Source organism: Mizuhopecten yessoensis, unplaced genomic scaffold (assembly GCF_002113885.1).
Source record: "Mizuhopecten yessoensis strain PY_sf001 unplaced genomic scaffold, ASM211388v2 scaffold11029, whole genome shotgun sequence".
Classification (NCBI taxonomy): domain Eukaryota; kingdom Metazoa; phylum Mollusca; class Bivalvia; order Pectinida; family Pectinidae; genus Mizuhopecten; species Mizuhopecten yessoensis.
The window spans coordinates 214499-239616 of NW_018408843.1; the positions used below are offsets into that span (position 1 = coordinate 214499).

The 25118-nt window shown below is 34.3% G+C and overlaps 1 protein-coding gene across 1 annotated transcript; it reads left to right on the forward strand.

The window, feature by feature from the left end:
* The first annotated feature begins 6665 nt into the window (after positions 1-6665).
* Positions 6666-21984, forward strand: LOC110464752. The gene is made up of 20 exons (XM_021520122.1): positions 6666-6959; positions 9003-9209; positions 9572-9730; positions 10228-10287; positions 10781-11060; positions 11504-11590; positions 12722-12828; positions 13353-13659; positions 13993-14078; positions 14562-14625; positions 15584-15799; positions 16837-17054; positions 17219-17528; positions 17749-17907; positions 18137-18326; positions 19025-19212; positions 19433-19690; positions 20188-20248; positions 20583-20679; positions 20913-21984. The coding sequence occupies exons 5-20, from the start codon at positions 10950-10952 to the stop codon at positions 21085-21087; spliced, it is 2634 nt and encodes an 877-aa protein (XP_021375797.1). The 5' UTR covers positions 6666-6959; positions 9003-9209; positions 9572-9730; positions 10228-10287; positions 10781-10949; the 3' UTR covers positions 21088-21984.
* The last annotated feature ends 3134 nt before the right edge of the window (positions 21985-25118 follow it).

A 25118-nucleotide genomic window follows, 5' to 3' on the forward strand; every position in this document is an offset into this window, starting at 1 on the left:
ATCATTAGATACAGGAAACGTAACCTGAGACATTGTGAGGGGTACCATTATTAGATACAGGAAACGTAACCTGAGACATTGTGGGAGGTGCCATCATTAGATACAGGAAACGTCACCTGAGACATTGTGAGGAGTACCATCATTAGATACAGGAAACATAACCTGAGACATTGTGAGGGGTGTCAACATTAGATACAGGAAACGTAACCTGAGACATTGTGAGGAGTACCATCATTACATACAGGAAACATAACCTGAGACATTGTGAGGGGTGTCAACATTAGATACAGGAAACGTGACCTGAGACATTGTGGGAGGTGCCATCATTAGATACAGGAAACGTAACCTGGTACATTGTGAGGGGTGCCATCATTAGATACAGGAAACATAACCTGAGACATTGTGAGGGGTGTCACTATTAGATACATGAAACGTAACCACAGACATTGTGAGGGGTTTCACTTTTAGATAAAGGAAACGTTACCAGATATAGTGTGAGGGGTACCACTATTAGATACTATAAACGTAACCATTTGTTACATTTAAATGTACCTAGCCTTTAATGTGTTTTGCGTTCACGACTTTTCCCCTTTTCCCCCATATGTTTTGTTTGATAACGCGTTTTAGCTTGTCCTCGTGTGTTGATAGAATGGTGTGATTTGTTTTCGTTTTTGTCCCATGATGAATATGGTACACGCTGTTCAATACAATTTTACATATATTCTTTTTGTGATTCATTGCCACAATAAAGGCTTACTTTGATATTGGTAAACAGTTTTAAACATGTAATTAGAACAAAAATATAGAAAAATGAAACTAATCGTAGTTTTGAAAAGAGAAAAGATAATTAAACAGACATATTTAATGATTTAGTTTTCTAATCCACATAAGGGATGCTTATTTCAATATAAATGACGTATGTTTAATATTCCTGTACCATTTACAATGTCTGATAAAACTAATTAAGTCATAAGAGTTAGATTGGACTAAACGTTAACATTATACCATTAACTGTATAAAGTTTATACTTTACAGCGTATGTGGCGTTAAGCCAACCATTGCACCCACTGAGTATTACATGAATGATTCTTTGTTATTGCACTGTTAACAGTTTTCGGAAAGCATAAGAGTTCGCTCCCATTGTTTGTGATGACGTTGTTTACGAGGAAACATTTAACATATACGAATGTTTGATTGTTACATGGATAATAATAGAAAATGACATCATTACTACATGTAGCATCACAATAAATATTTCATGTATATAAGCATAACAGGAGATATTCCATCGGTCTCATTGATGGTTTTATTGATACTAGAATAACAAAAGATTGTTTCGTTGTTATAGCATACAAAAGAATGTTTCATTGTTACTAGACTTACTAGCATACCAATAGATTGGTTTCTTGTTACTTAAATTACAATAGAAGGTTTCATTTTCACTAACATAACAATACAATGGTTCATTATGACTGGCATAACAATAGATTGTGTCAGTGTTTTAATATGAAATAGCATTACTGCATTCTAAGGAAAATAACAGCAAGTATCTACTGTAATAAACGTCGTCGTATCAGATGATGAGGAATGTTCTCTAGTGTCAAAAAGTGACGTAGTTACTAACATGAGTTGGCAATGAAGGCAGGTACATGTACTTTTGTAATGAACAATTGTAGTTTTTTGTTATAATTATATTCATAGTATATTTAACTGTTTGCAGTAAATAAGAATAAGAACATTTTGCGTAATTCTCTAGCTAACTTGACTGCCATTGTAAGTAGAGTAGACGCATAGTTCTGAATTATTATTATAACTGATTAGCTGGAATCCCCAGTGACGTACGACCATTGATACGCTACCTGGAACAGTTTGCCTTACATGGAAATCTTACCAGAGACAATTAGTACAGGTGTTGTACTTAACGACCAATCATACACAACAAGGAAGTCAAAGTACAGGTGGAACATTTATCACTGGGAGGTGTATATATAGCACGTTATGCATCTACTCACTATACCAAGAAACGACACAACACGGACTGTGAATAAAAAGGCCACCCTCAAAGATGGTGACTAAGTATTTATTTAGGAAATTTGAGGAAATTTTTATAGAGAAATATAGCTTAAAAATTCATAAATATAATGTACATGAAACTTGTAACATATCATACATGTCATAAACAGTCAATGTGGGGTAGCACTGTATGTACTTCTAATGGCTCCTGGTTAGTAACCGTTCAGATTGGAAACAGAATCGAATACAAATATGGATTGTTATGAAAGTGGTGCCAATTTGATGCAATGTCAAATTGGTGTTTTATATATAAGCAACCGAAGCGACTCTGCATCCTTTTCCCGTTCAATATAGATAACCTAGGTTAATGGGATGGCGAACGATATCTCTGTCATTGAAATACGCTCCATTGATCAGATTGTGTCGTTAACAAACGACTGAATCAAAACGTTTAATAGAATGAGGTAAAACTGACCATAAAAAAGAAAATCACAAAAACAATTCGCAAGAATACACCTGCCTAATCCGTTATATACGCAGAATTCATAAACCCAACATGAACCACCCTTCCATTGGTATAGACATTTCAACACAGTTTTCTCAGGACTGCTGGCTTTACAAAGAGCGAAGTTTTAGCATGTACTAAACGTTATACATGTGTATACACAAAGCAATACAATCATGAAACGTAGTCATTGGGTATGACTTTACATAATGATATGAAATGTCAGGCAGTTAACATACCTACCGGCTTTACTAACTGTAGCTTGTGTTAGTTTTTTAAGCCACATAAAGGATGCTTACTTCAATATGGATGGCGTATGTTCAATATTTATGTAACATTTACAATGTCTGATAAAACTTATTAACTCATAAGAGTTAGATTGGACTAAATGTTAACATTATACCATTAACTGTATAAATGATATTCTTTACCGAGTATGTGGCGCTAAGCCAACCATTGCACCCACTGAGTATTACATGAATGATTCTTTGTTATTGCACTGTTAACAGTTCTCGGAAAGCATAAGAATTCGCTCCCATTGTTTGTGATGACGTTGTTTACGAGGACACATTTAAGTTTCCGGGTGACCTGTTTTTGCGGTTTTGCTAATCAGATTGGATCGTACATTGGTCAATAGCTAAAATGAGACTAAATTTGCTATTTCTTCATCGCTCCTCCGTTGTAAGTGTTATTGTATAACAGTTCAAAAACGGTACTATAAATTGATAAGTAAAATAACAATGAATTTTCGTTATGGTCAAGCACTAATCTCATATGATTTTCAGTTAACAATATCAGACATTGAAAGGGTGTTTGGATAATGCGCTCCCAAATATGTTCAAAATGTCGCTATGACCCTTTATCAAGGTCCCATATTGCAACTGTGTCAAAAGTTTAACCCACTTCTTATTAAAAGCCAATAGTTCAATAGGTTTTATTTGAAACGAACTTCATTTAAATGAATGACCTTGATTCTAACTACAGGATTGGAACATCTAATTATTATTTTCGTTTTTCTCACACAACTTATTGCAATATGTTGTATATCGTCGCCTCCTGTATTTAGAAAAGAGACAACAGTTTTGCCATCTCTAATCCTAAAATAAATGTCTTTCTAGCACAAGGTATAACCGTGTATAATAATCAGTCGTCATTTCTGTTTGGATAAGAACCTTTAGAAACGAATGAGGTAAACACAACAGTACAAGGAATTGTGCCAGGCAGCGACGTCAAATCACTTCGGCTTTACTTCAGAGGGTCAATATATGATCATTATACTTGACATTATGTATTAACCATGCTCTGTTTAGTTTATTGTTGTTTCTGTACAGTTATCTGTAAACTGTTGCTAAAACATTAAAGGTCCAAGGGCTGCTTTGTTCTACTTTGCTTGGCATGATTTAAACTTCCGGGTAATTACGTACCACCCTGTTGCTAAAAATTGTCTATAACCAATAACCCTATACCTAGAATGAAAATCGATATACATATTACTCCTGGTTGTTTTTTAAAGTTTAAAAACTGATAGGATACACGAAACCATTAATATTTTACCACATGCAGAGCGAAATTTAAACACAAAATGGAAATTTCCATTAAATCACACTCAATACGCATGTTTTATTACCTTAAATAAACTAATTAATAATGCCAGGTAAAATCAATCTTATAGATATATTTCACACAAGTCTCTCCAATAAAAAACAGAAACATGCTTGTACACAACGAGAAACAGAAACACAATAACTCCATATCAGTAAAGTTTATTAACCTCATGAGTGAACATACAAAATCACGACGTTGTGACCTACCGATATAATAATGATGTCATTAATTTGAATAAATAATTATGATGCTATGACAATATTGATTACAGTAATCTTTTTTTCGTTAGGAGGCTTTACCAAAATATATAAATAAATAAACATATAATCTTGATTATAAACCTCCGGCGAATTAGGTTAGGAATCAATTAGCCATTAAATCAATCAAACATAAAAGAACTAAGCAAATTCCCTGAAACAGGCCCTTAGCCATTTACCTGAAATGACATATTTACATTTTAAGTAAAGCCAGGTGATTGTGGACATTTTCAGAAACGTCAGGTGACGTCAACGCGACATCTTTTAGAAACTAAAATAATATTCCCATTGTCCACATGAATTATTACCTGGTTTATAGGTTCACTCGCTGAATGCGTTGGCCACGAGGGGATTCGAAGTTCATGGTCAATTGTCTTAACCCTGTGTAGTCCCCTTAAGACAACACAATAAACAAGAGCTTTGTGTAATACATTGCCTTTAAAAATAGTTTAATTGAAATGTCCGGATATATGGTGTTGTTCAGAAATCTTCGCAATCAACTCTGTTGTAATGTTATTTATTTAAACATAGTAACAACAGATACTGGGATTACATAAGTGCGGAACTAGTTTTATGCATTGGAAATATTGATAATGTTAATTCAGCAACCTTTTACTACTATTATAAATAAAAAAAACATTGTTTAGATTAGATTATTATCTAGAACGTCTATCAGTGTAGTGTAACATGATCATAATCAGGACGATACAAGGCACCCGACGCAGTGTTACTCGTGTAACATGCCAATGTTCTGTTGTTACTGGTATTACAGAACAATACGCCATTGTTACTAGCATTATGCCACGGATTCCATTGTTTTATCATACCATGACAATCTTACGTTGTTACTATCGTAACAGATGTTTCATTGATTCATACGTATATACGAATGTTTGATTGTTACATGGATAATAATAGAAAATGACATCATTACTACATGTAGCATCACAATAAATATTTCATGTATATAAGCATAACAGGAGATATTCCATCGGTCTCATTGATGGTTTTATTGATACTAGAATAACAAAAGATTGTTTCGTTGTTATAGCATACAAAAGAATGTTTCATTGTTACTAGACTTACTAGCATACCAATAGATTGGTTTCTTGTTACTTAAATTACAATAGAAGGTTTCATTTTCACTAACATAACAATACAATGGTTCATTATGACTGGCATAACAATAGATTGTGTCAGTGTTTTAATATGAAATAGCATTACTGCATTCTAAGGAAAATAACAGCAAGTATCTACTGTAATAAACGTCGACGTATCAGATGATGAGGAATGTTCTCTAGTGTCAAAAAGTGACGTAGTTACTAACATGAGTTGGAAATGACAGCAGGTACATGTACTTTGGTAATGAACAATTGTAGTTTTTTGTTATAATTATATTCATAGTATATTTAACTGTTTGCAGTAAATAAGAATAAGAACATTTTGCGTAATTCTCTAGCTAACTTGACTGCCATTGTAAGTAGAGTAGACGCATAGTTCTGAATTATTATTATAACTGATTAGCTGGAATCAATCCCCAGTGACGTACGACCATTGATATGCTACCTGGAACAGTTTGTCCTACATGGAAATCTTACCAGAGACAATTAGTACACGTGTTGTACTTAACGACCAATCATACACAACAAGGAAATCAAAGTACAGGTGGAACATTTATCACTGGGAGGTATATATATAGCACTGTATGCATCTACTCACTATACCAATAAACGACACAACACGGACTGTGAATAAAAAGGCCACCCTCAAAGAGGGTGACTAAGTATTTATTTAGGAAATTTGAGGATTTTTTATAGAGAAATATAGCTTAAAAATTCATAAATATAATGTACATGAAACTTGTAACATATCATACATGTCATAAACAGTCAATGTGGGGTAGCACTGTATGTACTTCTAATGGCTCCTGGTTAGTAACCGTTCAGATTGGAAACAGAATCGAATACAAATATGGATTGTTATGAAAGTGGTGCCAATTTGATGCAATGTCAAATTGGTGTTTTATATATAAGCAACCGAAGCGACTCTGCATCCTTTCCCCGTTCAATATAGATAACCTAGGTCAATGGGATGGCGAACGATCTCTCTGTCATTGAAATACGCTCCATTGATCAGATGGTATCGTTAACAAACGACTGATTCAATGCGTTTAATAGAATGAGCTAAAACTGACCATAAAAAAGTAAATAACAAAAACAATTCGCAAGAATACACCTGCTTAATCCGTTATATACGCAGAATTCAGAAACCCCACATGAACCACCCTTCCATTGGTATAGACATTTCAACACAGTCTTCGTGGAACTGCCTGCTTTACAATGAGCTCAGTTTTAGCATGTACTAAACGTTATACAGGTGTATACACAAAGCAATACAATCACGAAACGCAGTCATTGGGTATGACGTTACATAATGATATGAAATGTCAGGCAGTTAACATACCTACCGGATTTACTATCTGTAGCGTGTAATAACGTGTGCGTGTGTGCCGAGGAGGAGGATGTTGAGAACATTTTGCATCCTGGTTACGTGTCTGTTCTTTGTCAGTGGACAAGAAGGTAAATTTCTGTTTTACCAATACATTGACAGACGTTATTCACTTGACAAATGTTTCTTTTGCATTGCTCTCTCTGATATTAAATATCTGTTGAATAGTTTATATTTAACGAAACAAAATATAGAGCAAAGAAATCAATTGTTTTTTATTGCTGATATGGGTTTGTTGGTTTTTGTATGGAAATCCATTTTTTAACCGTTGAGGATACACATACTTTTTTAATGTTGATGAGATAGTGGTAATTTCTCTTAACATGTATTGTATTTTAAGGGTTATCATAACAACTTCCTGTCATTGTTTAACTGTATTTAAATAGCCAAATTGAATATGTAGGTAAGAACGTGGTTTTTATTGAACATTATTTTGTTATGTTTGGTAGACTTGAAATTTCCATATTAATAAATGATTAGCTTTGCTAGCTAGGACAATGGCCTTTATATAAATTGGTGCAAACCAATATACTTCACAAACATGCTTATTTCCGTTTATCATAAGGAACCCATAAATGTTCTACATGTTAGGATACAATCCATTAATGGCTCAAGCTACATGTTAATGTAAAACCTTGTCTTTTTATCGTGATATCATATGTTGTACTTATTGAAAAATGTCAATTGATTTTTAAGATGAACAAATAAACACAGCGTGGTAAAAATATCTCAATAGTGAGCATAAGGTCTATACAACGGCTGAATATCATAATTGATTGGTTTATTTTATATTCAATTTTTCCTCGTTTCCTGATGTGGTCTTTTCGCATAATGTTTTGCCTCGATTTCGCCATGATATTTCTGTAGTTTTTGTTGCTATTTTTATTTCATTTTGACAATGAAGATTTTTTTTTACATATATTTCCCTTTTTGCTGTAATTATATGAAATGTTACGTTTCGGAATACTTTAGACATGATTTTTCTTAGTTTAATTCATCTAACTAAATATTTACTTTGTTTGGCTTCTAATCGACTTGTTTAATTATAAAACAAACCTGGTATAGTACAAGTATATAACTGAAGTCATAGTCATATCCCTATTGTTAGAGTTTATTACCTATAAGTTTGTCATACATAATAAGTAATATTTATTTAAAAAAATTATTTTACAAACGACTGTGAATAATGTTTGTGTCTAGAATAAATATATTAAGAGTCTATTTCAATAATGCAGATTATGTGATGGACCATTCCTTCTTTTGTAGTTTTGTGTGTTTGACCTACTTCAGATTTGAGTAACTTGGTTACAAATCGTTTGCGTTTAGCATGTGATGTCTATAAAGTGAAACAAATGTAGAGAAAATCCATGGTTAATACGTAATATGAATATGTCATAAGTTTCCCTTCATATTAAATGTATGATACTCTTTTGAAAATAAATCTAAAATGAATGGAAACTTATGACAGTTCTCCATCTTTATAACTGTAGAAAAGGTATATGATTATAGACGAACGACATTGATATAGTTATAGACTTGTGATATTAATATAAGTATAGACTAAGGATACTTATATATAAACGGTTAAATATAGAATAGCTACAATAACCCGCTGGAGAGAAGCCAAAGTTTGTTATTTGCAATAGAAACACCGCCCCTTGTTATTTGCAATAGAAACACCGCCCGGGCTTTAATCTGAGTGTTCAACCGAACTGAAATAAGTTATTTCTATAGCATATTATGATTTTGATTCTAAGGCTTATAGGTACATACATATTTACATATAGTAACCTTCCCTCGAAACAAAATTAGAATGGATGCTCGTGCTTTAGGGATACAAAACTGAAGAAAATATCACAATACGTTCATAATTTGCCAAGTTATTATAATTTGAAGTAAGCAAATACTACAGCCCTTGTTATTTACAACACCAGGACTGCCTAGGCATTACTAGCGGTGTTAACTTAATTAAAGTACTTAATACGATATAAAAAGAAACTGTGAATCCGGCTCATTCTAGAAATATTAATGCTAACAATTTGAAGTAGAATATAGCAATTTCATGTCTTTTACGTTATGAACGTTTTTTGAGTGATTATTTTTATGATTAACAGCTGATCCCTGCCTCCCTACGACGTACCGAGCTATAGATCACCCATGGCGGTCTACGAGTAATGTCGTCACCTCTAGTACTGCGCAGTGTGATTCTAGCTTAGTGGTGAAATGGTACCGTTCCACTTCCGGTGCCGGTGGAACCATGCCAGCAACTCGTCCTGATTTAAATGCATGCGGCACAGTGTATCCTTTATGGATGGACGACGGTAAGAATCAATTTGTATTAAAACAAAATAGGATGAGGAACAATAAATCACTTTATAGTAAATGAAATAGCAGTACTTAACCCAACATACGAGCCCATACACGACCAATTAGTAAAGGTTGACGGTTGGCTTCAAAAGATTAAAAGGTAAACGAGGGAAACATAAATAACACATATTAAAATAAACGCTATTTGTTGGACTTGGTCCATATCGGATGGAGAGTATCCCCCTATTTGCCACGGAGAAGGAGTGCGATTTGGGGTGAGGATTGGCGCGGTTGTTCATTTGTATATATGTGATACAAATTTGAAATATGAACAGAAACTCAGTAATACATTTGAGGTTTACTTATTAAATTTCAGAGCTGCCAAATGCTGGGGAGACAGCAGAAATAAAGATGTGTATACGTACTCCGTTTACGTCGTGCCAAGATACCTGGAATATACGGGTGAAAAACTGCAATACGTTTTATGTTTACGAATTGCAGCAGGCACCAACGTGTCCATCAGCTTATTGTTTCGGTAAATATGTACAATGTCATATCTAAGAATAACTTAATAGTACTAACAATACATGTTAAAGACCTTCTATGTCATTTGAAAATTACTCTAAGGCACCTTACAATAAATGAATAAGTGTATTCCTACAGATATAAATATAGTCGACAAAACAGCATACACAACAGCATACACAACAGCATACAAAACAGCATACACAACAGCATACAAAACACCAATGTACACAGAATAGTATCTCTTGGTTTTCAAATTTTTACCTGTGACGTAAAGTCAACATTATTGTTAAATATTTAAACCGCTAACATCTCTTTAGGTGATATTGTTTATTAATCCTATCTAGCTGAGGATATTATCGTTCTGCACATTTCATTTTTTTCGGCCGCATGCAATTGTACATTTGTTTGAAATAATTTTAGTATTAATCAATTTTATGCTTACTTTACTTTATATTATAGGAATAAAAGAGAGAGAAAATGTATAACATATGACTTTCCTTTTAGGCGACAAAGCCCCGTGTCCTGATGGTCAGACATCAGACACCGGTTTCACGCCTTGTACAGGTATGTAAAACAAACGATACATAATGTAACACATACCACTAATTTCTAGATAAAGTTGTTTAATAACTTCGTATTACAAATGGTAGATAATAGTTAAAGGAGATCATTTGATTTCAATAATAATTCGAATGTTCAATCCGTTTAATTTTATCAAAATGCTTATTTGACGGATACACACTTTTTGTTTACCTGTTGACAAGGTGTTGCGCTTTTACACTAACATAATATTTGAGTGTTATGAAACGCCTGAAATTGGCGACGATTGGCTTCATATTTACCATGGATTCAAGGTAAAACATTATATCTTTTATTTTGTTTTGTATACCTCGTTGAAATTGTTTACTCTGCGAAGTCAGTTAATATTCAATGATGATATGATCTTTCTGTTAATATATATACTATAAAATTACATAAACTTTCACAAAATTATAGTTACATTACAAGATAATTTAGATAATATAACAATGCAGTACGTATATGTTTTTATTCGCAGAAATTTCGGTGAATATCTCTGGGATAAACTTATCACCTAACAGAACGGCTGATCTCGTAGACACGACAATAACCTACGAATTAGGACTCGCAATCGCAAAAGTGATAGAATTCCAATGTAACATTGACGTGACTAGGACCTAACGACGTTTTGGTTTGATGTGCAGTGGATGATTAACGACAATGTTGTGGAAACATATGCTTACGTGTCTTACTCGGCTTACCAGGACACCGCGTTACAGGAGACAAGCTGGACGGAAACATACAGACTGGGATTTCTGGTAAACATTTCTGATAATTTCTACTTCATTTCAATTTTTATTTTCATTGACAAAGAATTAATATTGTAATTCCAAATTGTTCTTTAAAGATTAAGAAAAGATAAACGTTGTATTTATATTTGACATTTACTTTAAGACCGGTCTTTTCATACATTCATTTTGCTAAAACATATCCAGTTACAATATAAATAGTTTAATAAAAAAAAAGTGGATTTTGAGAGAGAGCGGAAGCGGATACTTCCATTGATGTTTTCTACAGACATGTTAATTAGTTATATCAAAACCTATCTTAGTGTAGTTAAAGCTTCATTTACACAGATCATATTCAAATGTATGTATAGCCCTATCGTTAGCCAAGTTGCAATATCTTATCAAAGCAGTAACTTTTGCACTTTTTGCCAGTAATTCATATCAGAGATTTTTGTTTTAAATCTCTGCTGTAGGTGAAATGTGCAGTACGATTACGCGCGACTTTGGATAGTGGACCAGGCTCTTACACTTACAGTGAGCCATTCTACGCCGGAATACAGGTAACGCTAATAACGACGTTATATAAAGTATTTACAGTTACATACAGGTAACGCTAATAACGACGTTATATAAAGTATTTACAGTTACATACAGGTAACGCTAATAACGACGTTATATAAAGTATTTACAGTTACATACAGGTAACGCTAATAACGACGTTATATAAAGTATTTACAGTTACATACAGGTAACGCTAATAACGACGTTATATAAAGTATTTACAGTTACATACAGGTAACGCTAATAACGACGTTATATAAAGTATTTACAGTTACATACAGGTAACGCTAATAACGACGTTATATAAAGTATTTACAGTTACATACAGGTAACGCTAATAACGACGTTATATAAAGTATTTACAGTTACATACAGGTAACGCTAATAACGACGTTATATAAAGTATTTACATTTAAATACAGGTCACGCTAATAACGACGTTATATAAAGTATTTACAGTTAAAATCATTTAAACAAAATAGAAATTCGATCTGTTTTTGGTGCTCAATGTGCTGGAGACAATAGCAGAGAAATTCTCGTCCCAACGTTATCTTACACTAACAGCAAGAGCGTTCCTTGTTCTGTATATAGTCACCCACTCGGCATATATCCAGTGTGTTTTAGGTTTTTAGTGTATGTTAGTAACATGCAAGTGGAAACATCAGTAAAGAGTTTCAGACTACAAGCAGAGATCATTGCGGCCTTCGCTTCCATTTCATCAATAACCTTTTTGGCACCATGTTAGCTGATAACATATATTTTTTAGTTTTGATGCATGGCCGGTGACCTAAGTTTAATATTTCTTGTGCTTTACCGATAAAATGTTGGTTTGAACAAATTCCATCGATTCGAAGCTGTTTTGTTCGAACAATTTAAAGACTAAAGTCTCATTGCCTTGTTTAAGTTAATAAGTTAATTTTGCTTGCTGACAGAGAGAGTATATAGCTTGCTGACAGAGAGAGTATATAGCTTGTTGCAGTGTAACAACATTGATGATGATATAATCACGTTTTATCTTATTTTTCTTTTGTTCTCAAACTAATTATTTGTGAGTAATATTGACTAAGCTCCTTTCGTATTATTACCAGTGGGCACTATTTTCTCATAATGAAAACAATCTTTGTTTACAGACGGATTCCTCCGAGTATACTGTGACGGAGACCGGTACCATTGAGGTCACTGCTTGGCTAACTGTACCTCTAGGGTGTTCGTACCTAGCCTCTAGCACTCCTGATGAGTATGTAATTTGTCAAGTTTTATATTATCATGAAAATAAGATCAAATTAAACCGTAATGATGTTACGTGTATGTTGTTTGCACATATATTTACAGTTTAGCGGAACTAGATTGGGTCGACCGTCGGTGATCAGGTAGCTCAATTGGCAGAGCGTCCGTCTAGAGTTGGGAGGGTCCCGGGTTCAAGCCCCAGTCAGACTGTTTCATTTCTCTTTCCGCTGTTACAAATTCAGCAAGCTTGCCAACACTTCTCTCCAGCATTTTGTGTTCGCTTGACAAATGAATATTCGAACATTGGTAGTAAATAATATTGTCTTTGGGGGCGATGACTTGGAAAAAGAAGGGAGGAATGTAGCAGAACTTGACAGGGTCGACCGTCGACCGTTGCATTTCCCTTTATCCTGGTACAATTGTCACAATATAATCATACAATATAGCTTGCTTCACATGATTTTTAAACATGTCACCATGTGCTTTTAATTTTTATATCACTTAAGTGTTATGGCTTATCAATTTCTTTTTTAGAATTAACTCTATGGAAGAAAATCAATGCAACTTACACTTGAAAGTGAGAACACCTGATTACTACGCAAACGGACAACTCACGTGCACCCCCGGTGGTGTGACAGACGAACCAATTTCTTTCGAAACCACAAAGCTATGTGGATTGACGTTTCTATTCCTTGAACAAAATGTGACTAAAACCTTCACAATTTTTGGATCCGGCGACAAATTAGCGAATCTGAATGCTAGATCAATTTTTATTCGTATGACAACAGACATACAGTTTACACATCATGCATGGAGCTCAGCATCAAGTCCCGACATTCACGTACGTGATTATGATTGATAGATGAACATGTCTATCAAATCCTACTGTTTTTCACATACATGCATATCATAGTTTCTACATGTTATAGTTATATATTCATTGTCGTCGTCAACACTTAACCATCTTTTTAAAGTTACCAATTGCATTATTTTTCCTGCAGTTAGATTAATAATTAAAACATTTAAACTATGAACTCGCTCTATTCAATCATATTAAATGGAACCTTATATAAAAATATACATGCATCTGTAATACAAAGTTATAATTGTGTTTACAGAACAAAGTCTATTTAAAACAATGTTTTCAACATACACGTTCTTATAAAATATACAGGTTGTGGTGACAGATCAAGATATTGACCTCGAGGACAAATTTTGTGCTGTCAGAACTGACCCAAATATGTGGACATTCGACAAAGGGTACGTCACGATCTCTGTGTAGTTTTCGCATTGAGATCACATGTAAATATGCTACCTTTCTTGCAAACCATAATGTAATGATACAGCCAGTTTTTCGGTTTTGCAATAAAATGTTCTGAATAACACTCTTTAAAAATATTGCATCACATGTGCCCTAGTAGCCAGAACTCTGTTTGTTTGGAAATCGTGATGTTTTCACTAGTAACTCGTTTACATTATCTCCATTCACATTATTTTACAATATGAGCATATGGCATTTTTACCTCTGAAATATATATTAAGGAATTAAGTAGATGCTATCAGTAATCTAATAATAAACACAATATGTACTTTCAAGTTATTACTTATCAAACCTTTTTGAATCTTCGCTTTCTTGAACAGAAATGTCCTGTTATAAAAAGTCTTCTTGCTATAACAGTAAATCGTGCTTGTCAGCAAAGTAAATCGTCAATATAGAATTATACATTGATGACTACATTTTAGATATTGGTTTTACCAGCAGAGTGGAGAACACGTGCTGTACAAACATGATATACTTCCTATCAGAGTATGTATAACTTTATCATTTTATTATATATCACATACATACGTTCACATTATATTTCTTATTATAGAAATTATTTGCAGAAATATTTTTCAAACGGGTATTACAATGATAAGGCAGTATTCAACTAGAAACAATTTAACAATGAAATTGCAATAACCCATATATTTCAACACGCCATCAAAAGAGACACGCTATGATGTTTGAATAAGGTTACGTTGATTCTAATCATTTCAAACAAAGCAGATATTCAGGCAAGGTAATGATGATGTTAGAAAACAAGAGAAGAACCCAACATGTTAATTAGATTTTTTCAAAGCAACATAGTACAACAACAATGTATTTGACAATGTTTCGTTCACTGCTTGGGTACGTTTATCGCACATAGATGCATAAAGTGAATTTAACTATAATGACATCACAATCAGATGACAGAGTTTTATTATGACGTCACCATTAAAACGCGTCAGACTATGTAAGCATATTTAAATTTGTGATATACATACTAAATACCATACTTTATTCTTCGCTTTCGAAATATGTCCTTAGTTTATTTGTACGTTATATAGACATTTTGCTATATTATGCGTTACATTTGCATTGTCGATGCCCAGTTTTATCAACATTTCTTCTGCAAATATGTGCACGAACAAAAGTAATTAATTGTGTAGGTACATGTACAAAATGTATGAGGGTTATAGATATTCTACCCTCGTGTGTAGTATGTAGGTATGTGGGATTAGGATACTGATATAATATGTAGATTATCCTAATCCAAAATACCTACATACTCATTGGCTCTTTTAACATTACGAAAGGTTAACAAGCTAAGAACTGGGAAACAGAAAACGGATTTACTTTAAAATTTCATTGTTTCATGCTTTTAGCAAAATGTTTGTACTTTAGTTTGAGGTCATTTAGAAAAATGAAACATTCTTTAAACTAGATATCTATGATATAGGTTCATACAGTTTTTGACAGCTGTGTATGGGGCGGGGCGTGTGTTTACGGAGTAGCAGTACGGAATGGGGATGCCCTGTTTGTCGTGAATCTATGTCGCAGTACTGTTGGAACGCCTTGGACAAGTAGTACAACTAACACGAACCATTACATAGAACAGAGGGCGTGCGACAACACCCACATGACAGTGGAGACAAAAGGCTCTGATTTCTATATGGTAAGGGATGTACCATGTCTGTTTTGTTAAAGGTTTACTGTGGTATTAGAATTGGCAACCCATTTTTATTGACAAATTTGAAGTTTAACATTAAACTAGTAAACATCATCTTGTATGATTTTCTGGCCCTATGCCGATTATTTTGAAAAGTTTCTTGCGGAAATTTAATACATATTTATATCTAGATATAGTATAATAATTATGTCCCTAAACATTTGTTGTCGTGTCTATTTACCAGGTAACTCTATTATAAACATCCTGAACAGTTGATTTACAAGGTAACTCTATCATAAACATCGTAGACAGTTGTTGTCATGCCTAGTTACCAGGTTACTCTATCATAAACATCGTAAACAGTTGTTGTCATGTCTATTTACCAGGTAACTCTATCATAAACATTCTAAACAGGTGTTGTCATGTCTATTTACCAGGTAACTCTATCATAAACATCCTAAACAGTTGTTGTTATGTCTATTTACCAGGCAACTATATCATAAACATCCTAAACAGTTGTTGTCATGTCTATTTACCAGATAACTTTATCATAAACATCCTAAACAGTTGTTGTCATGTCTATTTACCACGTAACTCTATCATAAACATCCTAAGCAGTTGTTGTCATGTCTATTTACCAGGTAACTTTATCATAAACATCCTAAACAGTTGTTGTTATGTCTATTTACCAGGTAACTATATCATAAACATCCTAAACAGTTGTTGTCATGTCTATTTACCAGGTAACTATCATACACATCCTAAAAAGTTGTTGTGATGTCTATTTACCATGTAACACTATCATAAACATCCTAAACAGTTGTTGTCATGTCTATTTATCAGATAACTTTATCATAAACATCCTAAACAGTTGTTGTCATGTTTATTTACCAGGTAACTATCATACACATCCTAAAAAGTTGTTGTCATGTCTATTTACCATGTAACACTATCATAAACATCCTAAACAGCTGTTGTGATGTCCATTTACCAGGTCACTATAATAAACATCCTAAACAGTTGTTGTCATGTCTATTTACCAGGTAACTCTATCCTCTGGCACGGTGGTGACGATTTCAATCCGAATAGATTCCAATAGTCAGTACACGTATGTACGGTATGTACAGGTGAAACCCTCACTGATTGACTGGGGAGCGTCCGAAGGTCTGTGTGGTGTTCTAGATGGAAACATTGCCAACGACATGCAGAAGAGAGATGGTTCAATAGCAACGTCATGGAGCGAATTCGGCATTGACTGGAGGTAAGTTCAGTTAATAAAAGGGGGGGGGGACCATATTTCCTTACGGATTATTAAAGAATAAGAGGTAATTTATCAGTAGGGGTAATATGATTTTATATCTGTTTACAGTTAAAAATAATATATGTTCCACCATTTATTATTAATTGCCCCTATTTGTGTTTCAGACTGGACCCGGCCGCTGATGGAAACTCGCTGTTTGATGTTGGTGTACCCCTATCTGACTTCCCGATCCCTCCTTTACAATACTGTCGATGTCGAGCTAATGCAACGAATTGGGCTCGACTTAGTGATCAAGTGATATGTGATCTCGACTCCACGATCACGTCATGCGCAAGGGTCACAGACACGTCAAGTTACTTCACACAGTGTGACAAGGCACCTGTTAAACGGAAAAAGGACACATACTCTAGTACACATGGTGAACCGACTAAATTTGGTGTCGTTTTGGACGAAAACTACGTCACCATACCAGAAGTAGGTTTATTGCACAGAAGAAGCTTAATTACTAGACTTGCTCCTTATCCCCATTGCCAAAATTCAAAACAGTTAATACTTACACCAATGTTTAGCACTTAAGTAAATATATCACTATATCCCATATGTCCTTCAAGTTGTCTTCTTAATCTTTATCTGACCTTAGATAATAAAAGGACGGTAGACTTCAAAATAAACACGTTAATATTTGCTTACTAAGGTATATGCATGGCGAAATGGCTGGTCTGAAACACTAGCCGAGGAAGCCTGTCGACTGGCATTCAATGGGGACTCCTTGCTTACTAAATGTAAAGATATTGTTCCCAAGATGTCAGAAAATATCGAGACTAGTGAAGAAGAATGCGTGAATGACATTTTGGTAAGTAAGCGTTAGTATTTTAGTCAGGTCATAAACAATAACATCTGTTTAGTATTGTTAAACTTAACTCTAAACTTCTGGTGCGGTTTGTAATTGATTCCACATTATTTATAACTCATTATCTGCATTTATTGTACATGTTGCAGCATATTCGTCAAAGAATTAAAATGAACACCTGTTGGAATAAATATCAGTGTGAATTTACAAAGAGCTTGTCCTACCTACACAGGTTTCAGCAAACACTAACTTCATGAAAGATACTGTTGAAGCTCTGAAGACCACATGCATTGTTGAGGCAATGCGTTCTGAAAACCTCACAACCAAAGGATCAGGCAGCGAGCCAGGAATGACCTTTCTAGACGAACTCTTAGAGCTTAGCTGTCCGAACAACTGTTCTGGAAATGGGAATTGCATCAACGGTAATTAATAATAGTAAATGATATTTGTTCATCCAGGGAAGTGATAAATATTAATAACATATTTTTTATTCTTCACATAAATCTCATATTGCATAGTGAGTATGTTTATGTCCCTATTCCTATTTAATGTAGACCCCCTCAGATTGGTTGATTGTACATGAAAATATATGCGGATAGTTATTTCGAACAAATCAAGTCGCACATATTGCTCTCTAATAGGGTAGGCGTCTTTAAGTAGCTGCACCTACACTGTACATAGTTTGTTTAAAAATGGTACCGTTTGCAGGTTCGTGAACTATTGTTGAATTTTAGAAAGTATTTGACCGTTGAAACGTGGTATAACCTCGCCAGCGCGTAGGAACGCTGATCACATTTTGTTGAAAGAAAATATTGTAATAATGATAGCTTCATCCGAGAGAGCTACAAGTCACGACACGTTCCTAAAGTATTTGACGCGGAATCGTTTACCGAAATGGCAGAGAAATTTAGGACTGAGTGAGTGGTTGCAGCTGATTTTTAATTATGTGCAGAAGAAATATTCACGTGCAAAGGCAATTCTGTGATCAGTGAACTAACATCAAGCATATGTTTTGTTATATTAACGCTAAATAATTACGCCTGATCCTTAAACTCAGGTAAACGTTATACCAACGCACATTTGCATCAATTAGGAATAAAGCAGCCTGAGTATATTTCAGGAACGTGTGCCTGCAGCTCTGGCCTGTATGGTGACGAGTGTTCCCTACAGAAGACAACGCCTCCTGTTGTAAGACAAGCAGGAACTAACGGGCTATGCAAAACGGACGTGTCGACATGTAGGAGCTTCGTTATCCCCGGTTTAAACTTCATAGACAGCCAGCTAACGTGTAAAGTTAGATATATCAAGGTAAATATGTAAAAAGATCTGATAGGATTTTGTTAAAACTATATTAAATCTTAACTGTTGTATGTTGTTTGTGCAAAATCCAGTTAAGCTATTTTGTATGGATTAAACATTTAGTTTTTACTGTTCAGTTCGAGACCTGCAATATTCTGATTGATGTTTTAAGTGCAGTCGTTTTTACTTCAAAACATGTTCAATTGACCTATGCATCGATTCTATTTAGGTGTATTCTGATCGCTGGGAAAGCCAGTCAGCAACTGAGAACTTTCCTGCTATTTACCTCAACAGTATTAACTGCGTCTGCATCATACCTGTGATAGAAAGAAAGAAAAGATCGGTTCAATCTGAAACAATATTTGCGGAAGGCTTTCTCCTGAGTGTCTCAAATGATGGCGTCAGTTTTAGCAATGAGACTACGTTCATCACATATGATTCTACCTGCTATGAATGCAATTCCACAAGCGTTTCGTGTACAGAACTGGTAAGCGAACTTCCACATGATGGTGATAATTTTGAACTTTGTCATGAGAATAGTTTAAAGGATCAGTTTGGAATGATACATTGTTGAAACTAATTATTTGCTACGAAGGTAGAAAGTGGCAAAAACGTAGTGTATAATATGTATTTTTGTATCCAAAGTAGAACACTGATTTTTGTTTCAATGAAATAAACGTTATTTGGCTATGACTGTCTTACCAGATCGTACTAGTTACCTTAATATGAAGACCACTGAAAAATCAAGATAAGGTTTTTAGTGAAGTTGATTCGTTCCTATTGATTGGATCTTATTTATTCGCTGTATAAATATAAGGAACCTAAATATGCAGTGTCTATTCGTCAAATAATATATAACTCTTTGTAATAAGTTTTTTACATATCAAATGGTTTTGTGTGACTTATGGCCTCGATCTTTGATCTGTTTCATAAAACACTTTTAAGTTTTAATTGCAATATGTGAACACAATTGATTACTTTCAGAGTTCCTGTTCCAATTCCAAAACCATGGATTACAACGACAAAGACAATGTTGACACGAAAGGTAAAAAACATGAACATAATCATTTGTATGTGTAAACAATTTGTAAATAATCAAGTTTTTCATAAATGATTTGTAATAAAACTAGTCCATGAAATATAAATACAACACAATTGCATCGATGTTCAGTCAAACTTTCATTTAAAAAAAAATCATATTGAATGCGGTATTAATTACATTCCTCTACGTCGCTATATATATTCACGTTGGATACTTATTATTTGTTCAGACTTATCATATTGTTTAAATGTAAATTTAAGCGTAACGTTGTGTGCTTATTATTATTGCACATATTGTTGATATATGCTGTACAACCTAACACACTTATAATTTACAGATGTGCTTTCACAAGTTTTAATTGGTGTCGGAATATTCATCGTCATTGCACTATCAGTTGCCATCGTTATCATTTGCTTCAAAAAGAAACAGCAAAGGTAAGACATGTATTTTGAAACCCCTCCCTTTCGCATGTCTCTAGTAAATTAACTGGATTCCAATTATTGTTCTTCGATCAGTGAGGAAACAGAGAATACAATTGTATTCCTCAAACATGTACTAAGCTGCATTCAAATAGTAAATATATGAACTCTTGTTTTATATATTTGTTTAGATTTTAGAGTTTCATAAATTTGCTTTTTGTGACTATATCATTATTAATTCATTACAGAGCTCAAATAGCCGATTCAAGTACCAATGTCAGACAGGGGCCAGAGAGAGTACGTTATTCCACCAATCACTATGTAGACCAGCGATGTGGTACCCCAGATACTGTAAATACAAAGGAGATCATATTAAAGGATGTTTGGTTTGACGACAAACTACCAGAAAATCCATTTAACTGATGACGTATATATATGTTATCGCCATGTACGTGTTAACACGTGGTGAATACTGTACAGTATAATTAGAACCATACGTCATTAACCGTCTAGGTGTCTGCAATGTTAGAATATTTTCTTTCCGTAGGAAGTGATATTGAATTATCCTCCCTGTCGAAGTCAAAAAGTTATTTGAATACAATATCATTATCTTATCAGGACTTCAGCTAGGACCGGTCTAATGAAGTGTATGATCCATAACATGAACTTCTCCGCCTATTATTACTCGAAGAACTTTAAATTCTGTAACACGTGGTCATAGGCTCTCGCTTAATGGCTGTAACGGAAAGGATTGAACTATTTCTTTCCTCGTCTAGTGTCACAAAATATAGAAATGTTTTTGTCCTTTAGATTTTGCTTTAAGTTTTTGTTTTGAATTAAATGTTTTGATTTGAAAAATATCTAATTTTACATTGGAATTATTTCAAGTGCTTTTACGAGTATATTTCTGTCATTGACTGCAATGTGTTTTGAGTATATTCTCTGATATTAACAAATAAAGTTTGGAACACATACGTAACCTAACGTATCTGAATTGATTTAACAAGTAAGCAATACGCATATATGACTAAATAAACTAAATAAGAATGTATCAGTAGATTTTCTAGCCGTACGATAACATGTCACACACATTAACCGTGTAAGCTAAATAGTTATTACCTAACCCAAACAGTTGATAGGTGTTAACCATCCAGTTGGTGTGTAAACTTAGCAGAGGATTTGTTAACAAAACAGCGGATATGTAAACTACACAGTAGATATGTCTACTAAGCAGTAAAATGTACACTAAACAGTGGATATGGAAACAACACAGTAGATATGTTTACTAAGCAGTAAATATGTACACTAAACAGTGGATATGAAAACAACACAGTAGACATGTTTTCTAAGCAGTAAATATGTACACTAAACAGTTGATATATACACTAAACAGTAGATATATACACTAAACAGTAGATATATACACTAAACAGTAGATATGTACACTTAACAGTATATATGTAAACTTAACAGTATATATGTACACTAAACAGTAGATATGTACACTAAACAGTAGATATGTGCACTAAACAGTAGATATGTACACTTAACAGAAGATATGTATACTAAACAGAAAAAAATATACACCAAGTAGCTGATATGTACATAAAACAATTGAAATATACATTAAACAGAAGAAATATATACACTAAGCAGCTGATATGTACACTAAACAATTGATATGTAAACTAAACAGTAACATGTTAAGCATGTAGCAAATAGATTTTTATACGTTTTGCAATAAATCTCATCTAACACAAATTGTTGGAACTAAACAAATACTTCCGGGTGCTAGATACAACGTTTTATTGGATGTTACGTTATAAAAAAACTGCATGCTCTGATCTGCAGGAAAAGACGGTAGGGAGCTGCTAAAGTAGGAAGGGTATTAGACTGTCTTGGTAGGAGCTCAGAGACATCTATAACACTTAAAATATGATATGAAACGGAAACTACATGTATATAATGTGACATTGATGTTTACCACATTTCTGATAGACATCCGTAACATCAGTTCAATATAATATTTTATTTGCCACTAACTTGCCAAACAAATGAGTCAATTACGTTTTATATATTAATCACAATTTCAATATAAATTATGTTGTCCTGTAAGTAAAGAATTACTATAACGTGATAAACACATTCATTTTATTGTAATAGGTTTTTGTCACCGAAAGATAACAATGTGTGAAACGAAGCGTAACTTAGACGTAGTGTTTACGAGATGTGTTAATAACATTTATGTAATTCTCGCCTCACAATGCATCGCTATATCTGATACAAGTCCGATTTAGATATGGAACTAACATTGTTGTTTGAAATCGTGTACATCTAAAAGAATATAGGTTCTTTGCTACAACTGGTTTGTTCTGCTAGAACGGGGTTTCATTACAAGGCCTTGACATTGGCTATAGATAATATTTCAGTCAAACCATCATATCATGTATGATCGGTGCCTTACGTGGACACGCGTACATAAACAATAAAAAACGTTCTGGTTAAATATTGGTAATAGTCTTAATCAGACAAAATCGATAAGCACAGGAAACGCGCAAGGAATGTACGAAATAAACACTCAGACTTCCATATACAAAGCATGGTTAGCTTTGCAATTTTACATTTAGGTTTTCGTCGGCGGCTCACTTTGGTTGGTCATCGTCTTTATCTATAGCTGTGGCGTCTAAGACCTTGTTTGCTGCGCAAGGTTAACAAATCAAGTCCGCTGCTTTTCGTTTCCAACAGTGTTTATGACATTTGTATTCATTTGTCTTGTGCTGTTGTCTTGTTTCCTATGAAAACTCGTGTCTGCTTAGAAGGCGCTGATTTTGCAATATGTTTTCTAAAGCCCGTCATAATGAGATTCCACTTAAACACCTATTTTTGTGTCCTTTCAAAGTCTCTTATGCTAACTGTTTGTAATACCAGCTGACATGATCAGTTTTCAGGCCATTCTGAAATGTCGTCATCAACTCTGAACAAAGCAAAACTGAATAAAATATTGTCACATATTTCAAAAAAGCCTACTTACGCATTTGTTATTGAAATAATTTTAAAAACCTCTGAATAAAAAATGATTACTCTGATGAATGTTTTCAAGGCGTATATGGGCCTTCGTAGCATACCACCTGTGCCTAGCTTGAGGTAGATCAGCTACTCCACGACAATACCTTGAGGAGAAGAAGTTTAATTCAGGAAGTGATCAATATCGGTTACTCCCTTCGATGCACCCGATCCACTGGTTAAGAGGGTTAATTTACACGTATACTTTTGAGTGACGATATGATCTACAATGAAAACAACTTCGTAGCCGTATATAGAAAAATTGTAGGTAATCCATAGTGTCACCCAATGACAAACTCAAATTATATAACAAACAAAAAACAATAGAAAAGACCATGTGTACGCTATAGTATTGGAGGAAATATGAAGGTAAATGTATTTCGAAAAGTAAGTATTTTCTTCATCAAATATTGACATCCGTCATTATGTCTTTAGTCGAATCACATCCGCTACCGTAAATGACGGCACGGTGATCACGTTTAGATGATGGAGAACAATGACGTTACCGAAAACTCGTGGTATTTATAACAGTGCGGCATTGTACATCGAGTCCCCTATTGCGGTGTCCCGCAGATTGTATGATTTGTTTAGTTTCCATACAGCTCCTGACTAATACTTTCACTTATGCTTTCCCGTTAATCACGACTAGCAGATCAGGTGACAGCTTCACTGTCTACGCCTACAATATCATTTCCACCATTAGAACAATAAGCGTATCCACTTACGTTAAATGTAATTGCATGTAAAACCCATTTCGAGGTTTTGCTCTCGGCGTAAGCATGTGGGAATCCTGAACAGTCATGCAAGTTATTCAGTGTGTGTATGTACCAGTGGCGTTTATCTCCGGTGTCCTGTCGAGAGTTACGTGTGTACGAGTATTGTCAGAAAGGTTTGTAGGTGATCATACACAGTAACCACAGCCTCCTGAAAGATAGTGTTTGCATATCAAACCACATAAATCACCTAACTTTACCCTTCAAACTAACGCAACGCTAACAGATATATACCGCACCCTATACTCTACAGTATCAACATCCTTTACCAATTCCCCCTTTTTACTATTCGTACCCATCATGACTTGTATAAGTACCCGCAGGACGGGGGTTATACAATTGGTGTTTATAAATCCCTCTAAAGATAACATACCAACAAACTTTAACAAGCTATTTTTATAAGACCTTTTTTCATACTCCTCATGCTGTCCTCTAACCTTCTTGTCCTTCGGAAGGGACGTTAAATGGGGGTCCGGTGTAAGGAGATTCACGCCTTGCACGTTAAAGATCACTCTGCTGGCTTTCGAAAAAGATTAGGCTAATTGCTAGCCGCCACGAAGTATAGGTCATATATTTAGACTAGTGTAGGGCTTTAAGTGACAGTCCAAATTGAAATCC

What these genes read in the sequence shown, in the direction of transcription:
- LOC110464752 (XM_021520122.1), top strand. Translation starts at nt 10,950, where the DNA reads ATGATTAACGACAATGTTGTGGAAACATATGCTTACGTGTCTTACTCG. An exon ending in CATTCTACGCCGGAATACAG is followed by an intron (nt 11,591 to 12,721) that starts GTAACGCTAATA and finishes CTTTGTTTACAG; the next exon opens with ACGGATTCCTCCGAGTATAC. An exon ending in AAGGCTCTGATTTCTATATG is followed by an intron (nt 15,800 to 16,836) that starts GTAAGGGATGTA and finishes TCTATTTACCAG; the next exon opens with GTAACTCTATCCTCTGGCAC.